Source organism: Asparagus officinalis, chromosome 2 (assembly GCF_001876935.1).
Source record: "Asparagus officinalis chromosome 2, Aspof.V1, whole genome shotgun sequence".
NCBI classification, from domain to species: domain Eukaryota; kingdom Viridiplantae; phylum Streptophyta; class Magnoliopsida; order Asparagales; family Asparagaceae; genus Asparagus; species Asparagus officinalis.
The window spans coordinates 981,502-989,140 of record NC_033795.1 but is presented as its reverse complement, the minus strand read 5'-3'; the positions used below and the strand labels follow the sequence as shown (position 1 = coordinate 989,140).

The 7,639-nt window shown below is 38.4% G+C and overlaps 1 protein-coding gene across 4 annotated transcripts; it reads left to right on the top strand.

Annotated features, from left to right (window-relative positions):
- Positions 1,263 to 7,526, top strand: LOC109829811. 4 transcript variants are annotated; one of them, XM_020396859.1, is made up of 5 exons: positions 1,263 to 1,411; positions 1,490 to 1,536; positions 3,265 to 5,393; positions 5,488 to 5,760; positions 7,258 to 7,526. In XM_020396859.1, the coding sequence occupies exons 3-4, from the start codon at positions 3,387 to 3,389 to the stop codon at positions 5,632 to 5,634; spliced, it is 2,154 nt and encodes a 717-aa protein (XP_020252448.1). In that variant the 5' UTR covers positions 1,263 to 1,411; positions 1,490 to 1,536; positions 3,265 to 3,386; the 3' UTR covers positions 5,635 to 5,760; positions 7,258 to 7,526. The 4 variants fall into 4 exon arrangements, with proteins under 4 accessions (XP_020252448.1, XP_020252447.1, XP_020252445.1 ...); XM_020396858.1 differs by lacking the exon at positions 7,258 to 7,526 and adding an exon at positions 6,269 to 7,161 and having other exon boundaries at positions 1,494 to 1,536; XM_020396856.1 differs by lacking the exon at positions 7,258 to 7,526 and adding an exon at positions 6,269 to 7,161.

Sequence of the window (7,639 nt, the reverse complement as noted above, 5' to 3'; positions counted from 1 at the left end):
CAAACAAAAATGTTTATTTTCCCTTTGAGGCATCATTTCCCCAAAGAACCCTGTGAGATCTCTCTTTTCGCTCCTCTTCTTCACGAAATGGGCCCCCAATTGCTCGATCTCATTATTCCATCGAATAGAAAGAGACCCAAGAGATGCATCTTATCTTTTCAAGATTTTCTTTTCTTTTGTCTTATCACATTGGAGGCAAGGTGGTTTAAGTTAACTCTAGCTCTCATGTTTGTTAGTGAACTGTGACAAGAAATGGACATGCACTTGTTCTTTATTATTTTCTTCACCAACTTAATTCTTTCAATTTTAAGATTTGATCTCAAGAATCTCTTCATCGTGAAGAAACATGTTTGCTTTCATGGCTGCATTAGTTTTGTTCCATCAGATGAAGGGAACTGTACAACAACCGAAGGAACCTTCTCTTTTTAAGTGTTGATTGAAGTAGACATATTTCTGGCAATACTATTGTTTGGAAAATGCTACAATACTATTCTTGTATTGCTGCATATAAAGATATTGACAACTCATAACTTTTTTTTACAATTTGCAAGAAAGTGTCTCTTGTTTTTTTGCATATAGTAATACAAGAATATTATAACTTTTATAGTACGATTATCACTACTCATGTTATTTAAGATAGTTTTCACCTCGTCAAAACTCTTAGACTAACTCGTACATAAGCTATGCTTGGTACCAAGCACAAATTTTGTGCTTGGCAGTGATGTGTCACAACCTCATCCACTCACTACCCATGTGAATTTGTTCCCACATTTGAATGAGTAGAGGGAGATTTGACACCTCACTACCAAGCATAACTTTTTGGGCTTGTTTTTTCCGCAGCATTTGTATGTTGTGAAACTTTTAAAGCTAATACTTTGATATCATCTGTTATCCGATAACGAAAATATTTCTCGACTATCCCCATGTGGCATTCGTGCTACTATAAGAACCATTACACTGTACTTATAATATATAATTATCTTAACGAAAACATTAAACATTTTTTTTTTAAATTTTCTAGAGGGATAGAGTAATAATTTCCAAAAGATAAAAAAAAAATAGCCATGTGAAAAAATGCATACAAAACTTTTAGAGAGCCTAATAACGACGCTGCTGTGGGGGCCCACTTGGAGTCATTTCGGGAACTGCACTCCACAGCTCAACTTCAACGACAAGCAGGCCCGCGTGGGTCCCGCGCGCGCCGCGGGAAAGAAGGGAACCGGCTAAAGAGTTCACTTTCACCCCCTCGTAAAACATCAACATCACGAAGAAACCCATTAGCGGCTAAAAACACCAAAAAAGCCATACCCCATATGCTCTTGACGTGCTCTGTTCTTGTTCCTTCCATTGAATTCAAATTGAAATTTGAAAAACTCGGAAATTTCGATTCCTCTCTCTTGGGTTTCACAAGGTAAAACACTCGCAAGACTTATCTCAAAATTTTACAGTTTATTGATGAGTAATTAATGATATATTCTCGACTCTCAAGGTAGACGAATTTCCTAGGGATTTCTATACCTTTCTTCGTCTTGAAGGGTACTTCTCTGTCACTTACATTTGTTTAATCAAATTTTCTGCTGTTGTTTTGAATGCTGTTCTGCCTGTTGATTAGGCACCAGGCGAGTTTTCCCCCCTTTTTTCTTTTCCTTTTTCTTCCTTGCTTTTTCGAGCAAAATTGGGTGTCAATTGAAATGGGTTATTGTTGAATTTTCGATTGAGATGCGGTTTTTGGTAATTCTGGGTTTGGTCGTCCAAGTGTTCATGGTTTGGTCCTGTTTTGGGTTTTGAATATCCAAAAAAGAAAATTAATGTTAGATACATAAAAAAAAGAGAGAAGATTTTGGTGTTGACAATCTTATTGTTGGTCAAGATGTTAAGAATTGATTAGGTTTGTTTTATGGTTTGTGTATACTCTTGTTCTTCAGAAATAGAGCAATGAGTTGTGCCAATTAATTTGAGAGGAATTAGTGTACAGAGCTATAGAAAGCAAAGATAGAGGATGAAGCAAAATTAGGGATAGATATTGCATGATTAGTTATAGATTTCGGGGGCTAAGTTCTTCTAAGGTATTACTCTACATGATTGGTGTTTACTCGGAAAAAAAAGGATGGAGTTAATAGAAAACATAAGGGTTTCACACGTAGTCTGAATTGGCATTTTGGATCTTACATTTTGACCTTATATTTCAGCATTTTAGCTATTAAGTTCTGCTTTAGTCATTACCTATTTCAGACACAAAAAAGTTAAAATCTTGACCCAAACAAATAAAATTCAGCTGAATGTAAGAGATAGAGAAATGCACTTATGCACAGGGATTTTATGCACTTCTAGAGAGATAAGCTTGCATTGCCATCCTCAGCACGTCATTTAATAAGGGAAAATCAATCATTTCTCATCAAACAGGCAGGCAATCTAGAGATCCCAATACCTCTTTCTTGTTAAGGCTCTTCTTCTGAGAAATCGTAGATAGTTAAAGAATTCTTATCTCAAGTAACTAAAGATCTCTCCCATTATCGTGTCTCGGTTTCTTGTAGTAAAAAATAATTGCCATTTACTTCTAAATTATGAAATATGGCACAACACAACATGCAATTCAGTGAGCAATTAAACTCTAAGTGAACGTTGTTTTGAAACGCTTATGATGCTATATCGGCCTACCCTAAATTTATGTTCTGGTCCAAGGTTGAACTAGTGAGCCTACGTTTCTAGATTGAAAGTATTTGCTGGACCTAAATACCTCCTCATCATAATTTTCTACATATTAAGATGGTCTTATAACTAGGTATCATGGACACTTCAAATATAAAGTTGTATTCTGTTAGACTTGTGTCCTACACATATCTCAAAGTTACGTATTGGACCCGATACTTCTCTTTCGTATATAGTTTTCTACGTATCAAGATGGTAATATAATTAGGTAGCAATAGCATGCATTCTTGGAATAAGAAGCCAGAGCTTAGAAAGGATACTTTTTTTTTTTCCTTTTGTCCGGGGTGAGTACACGTATGATACTTATGATATGGATTTCGTATATTGAAACTGCCATTAAGAAATTCCTAATTTGGTTTGTTCAGCGTTGTTATGTGTGTATCTGTGCATGTGCTTAATTTGTTTAATCTGTCCTTTGTCTTTCTTTAGCTGCAGATATCGTCCCTTATTATATTTATAATATCATGTATGTAAGCCAGGTTCATGAGAAACTTGTAGACAATCATCATTGGTACACGATCCTGTTTTTCTAATTTAACCTCTTCCATGTTTTAGAATCAAAGGGGTCTTTTTCACTAGCACGAGATCGAATAACCAGCCATATCTCTTCATCATACAAGATTTTGAGGCAATACAGTTAAACCAGCTGGAAACTGCATGACTTGTGATTGCGAATCATGCATTCCAAATCACAAACAGAAAATTCTGAGCATAAGAAAATCCCACCAGTGGATCATAATGTACAAGGAAAAAGGAGTTCACTTCAGTATCAGACCCCTAGATCTTCAAGTGAGAAGGTCTCATCCCTTGAGGAAAGAAAACCCTCAACATCTCGTAATCATCAGAAGACACAACTACGGAGAAATATGACAGGAGGTGATGATGTGGTGAAGTACATGTCAAATGTCCCAAGCTATCTTCAGAGATTGGAGAAAGGGGATAGTGTTCAAGAGAAAGCTCTAAACTTTGGAGTTCTTGATTGGGGGCGTCTCGAAAAATGGGCATACCTTCAGAAACAAGTCACATATAGGAGAGAGGAAGATTCTCCATCAAGCTCCAATTCATCAACACCTGCATCGTTTTCTACATTCGGGTCATCTTCACAGTCTGCTAGCAGAAATTGCCCTTGTGCTCAAACTAAGCACTCCCCCAATAAAAGGGAACACTGTAGATCATCAGAAGAAGGTCAGATAAGACGTCCAAATGTAAAAGGTGTTTCAATTGACAAGCCCCAAAATCCAGATGTTGGCAGTAACAAGGTCAAGTCTCAAATTGGTAGATCAGAAGAAGAGGAGAAGTCTCGGAACTGTGAACAACAAAGTTTTTCTGGTAATTTGTACTTTACTGAAGACTGGCTACAAGATCAGTGCTCGGTGGTCGAAGGCATGTGGGACAATCTTCAAGAGAGTGAACAGACAAGGCGCATTAGCTGCGATTCTGCTGCAGCAGTGGGCAGAAAGAGTTTTTCAGGAAATTTTTCTGTCAGTGACATTTCTTATTCATGTCCACTTCCTTCTGTAAGTCGAAATTTTGAGCCTTCTATTTCTAACAACTTGGTGTATGAAAACAAAGTGCCAAGAACTAGTGCACAACGAAACGATATGACAAAAATATCAAGCAAGCAAGATTCAACAGGGAAAATGATTATGAAGAAAACAAATATTTCAGACAATTCCCTCGAAGAGAATTCAACCTCTCATACCAGAAGTATACGTAGCATAACACCACACTGTCTATTAAGAAATTCTAGTTTGAGAGAAATTTCATCAAGGAAAGAAGTGGAACAACAAGCTATTCCTTCAGAGAGCACACAGGCAGAAAATGCAACATCTAGTCGTAGAAATAGGCGAAGTCCATTGAGGAGAATACTTGATCCATTATTGAAGCCAAAGAACCAATTTTACTTTTCTGGCACTACTTCTAATTTAACCAGTGATGGGTCCCAACAAGTTAGTAATGATTCTTCAGTTGAGGCCCAAAAACAAGTGATGTCACTGAGACATGCTTTTCTGAAACTTGCTTGGAAGAATGGGCTCCCTCTTTTTGTGTTCTCTGCCGATGACGACAATGTTCTTGCTTCCATAATGGCTAAAGGAAACTTAGCACAGAAAAATGATGTTGGATGCATATATACAATGTTTACTGCTCATGAACTTAAAAAGAAAGGTCGGGTCTGGATGGGCCAAGGAAATAAGAGCAAGAAGAATGATTTTGCCTACAATATGATTGGCCAGGTGATGGTTTCTTCTTCCAAATCGCTGAGGTTTGCTTCTGAGGACTATTTTTCCATAAGAGAGTTTGTTTGCTGCGGTACTGAACTAGAACCTACGAATCATCAACGTGTTATTTCTCCGTTCAGCAATGAGCTTGCTGCTATCATTATTCAAGTTCCAAATGAAAAGCCCAAAGGTTCAACAAAAATAAGCTATGACGAGTTGCACAATGAGCAAAAGAATGAGAGTTCAAGGTTACCAAGTGTAACTGCGATTCTTCCTAACGGGATTCATGGCATTTCATCTGAAGGAGAGCCCTCGTCTTTGATTGAGAGATGGAGATCAGGAGGTTCTTGTGATTGCGGAGGTTGGGATGAGGGCTGCAAGCTTACAGTTCTAACTGATAATAGTCCAAGGAACAGGAGCTCCAATTCATCTGCTGGAGCTCGTCGAATTGAATTATTACCACAGGTCTCTGATCTCTAGACTTGTATACTTCTTTTTTGCTTCTAGTTAGCTTAAAGGAATTATATTTGATAACTGACATGGATAAACTCTCTCTCAGATTGAAGATATAGAAAACAAGCATATTTTCAAGATGACTGCTTTTAGAGAGGAAGTTTACACAGTGGAGTTTGGGGCATCCGTTGCTTCTGTGCAGGCTTTTGCTATGTGTATCGCTATCCTTCATAGCAGAAAGCTGCATCGATGAAAGCTCGTATTTTATTTTCGCCTCAGAATCTTGGATTTGGGTTCACAAGTGCATGACGCAGGTGTGAGACTTCCCTCCAAGAGTTTTGAAGCAAAGCTTCGGTTCCTCCCACTGACTGCTAATTCAGTAAGTCATTTGTCTCTTAGACTATTTTTTGTGAATATGATGGATCACAAAACTGTATATAATTACTTGCTTTTTGAGACCCTGTGATAGTTGTATCCATATATATCCTGATAGCCAATTGCCTTCAATTGGAATATAAAAAAAGAAAAAAAAAGACTAATTTTCTTATGTCGAAGTAAACCTTCATCGACTAGCACTAGTCTAGTCTGATATGAACCATTACTGGTAACGGGCCAGATATATTGACTCTCAATTATAAAAGTGATTGCCAATCATTTTGAGCCATATGTGCATGCATTTTTAGAGATAACATGTATCCATATGCCTGCATTTGTCTTGGAATTATCAGTTCATTGATAATGTGATTTGCTGACTTATGTAAAAGACGTAGCATTGTGCTCCAATTTAGATCAGAGTAGCATCACTTGATCAAATTCTATTGCTGACATTTCTATCTACCATCAAACACACACGTACCCCAAAATTTACATTTTTTCCCCATTTACAGTTCAATGCGAAGTCTGTTATAGCTTCTCGTATTCCTCCTCCTTTGAACCCCACTCATCGGCGTCTCATGAGGCAACCTTTGACGAACCAAGCCTACTTGCCGCACCCTGAATCCTAACAGGCGCACATGCATTCTTCGTTATTTCACCACGATTTTCCTTCTCTTCCTTGAGATCCCCCGGAGGCAAGAAGCAATCCATAGATGACCGACCCCTCTACACTGAAATCAACCTCTTCAACAGTCCACACCTCCTCCATCCTCATCCTCGTGAGCCCATCTCTGTTCTCCCCAAACGTGAGCAGATGCACATCAGCCTCTCCAGAATGAGCTACATTGATGCCATTGATCAACCGATAGTCTCTGATCAAGGATTCAATTGTGGTCTCCCAATAGACATTTTCTTCGTTTGATGATTTCATTCTCAGCAGACGAGAGTCATCTAGTCGGACTAAGAGGCCAGTACGCTGGCTGAAATAGCCTCGTATACTATGCCTAATGATTTCTACAGTGTTTCTGCTTCGTGATCGGACGGTTGGAGGGTTGGCGTCGACAGGGAGAACAAAGCAGTCGTCGCCGTTGATGAGCTTCTCCCCGGTGCATACTGCACTGGAGAAAAGGGCTGCGGTGCACCTTGGATCAAGACCCTGTTAAAAAAAAAGTGGAAGTATGTAACTGATATGAGGTTTGTCTGGATGAGAAAACATCGAGTGGGCACTGTATACAACATCCAATGAAATAATAAATCCTTGGATCAGTGCAATACAGAAGGATTTAAGGATTTGTTCACTGATCCAAGGGTTGTTAATTTGTTATCCCCTTGGTTTTGTTTGTATGCTATGCATCTTTATTCAATCAAACAATTTTAAGATTCTATCTTCAATTTCTCTCGTCTTCTAAAGATTCTCATGTCGCCTTGCACTTAATTTATGCGTTCAGACTGACCTAAACAATGTATATGTTATTTTATTTTTTTATTTTTTACTTTTTAGGGAAGCAAGGGTTTCAAGAATTGAGGGCTTATCCGAAGCAGGCCCGCAACCATATGTGGGCCGGTGCGGCGGCCTTCACGCCGTTGGTTCCCATGTGCTTGCAACCGGCATTCGACTTTTTTTAGAACGAAATTTTGCTTGCTTTTAGAGATAAAATGAACGAAGTTGAATCGTATGTTTTCGTCAAAAGTCGGTTCCATTGATGATTCCATTTAAACTTTAGTCGTTTACAGTGAAATACAATGAAAGATAAGAAGATTACAACTTTCGGGAAAATAACACAAAAATCGTTTATCGACTTTTGTTTCGTGAGACTTTGTCTATGCTGGGAGTGCTTTGGCCCGTGGACCACCGATTCACAGATTTTGATTGAATCGTGAAG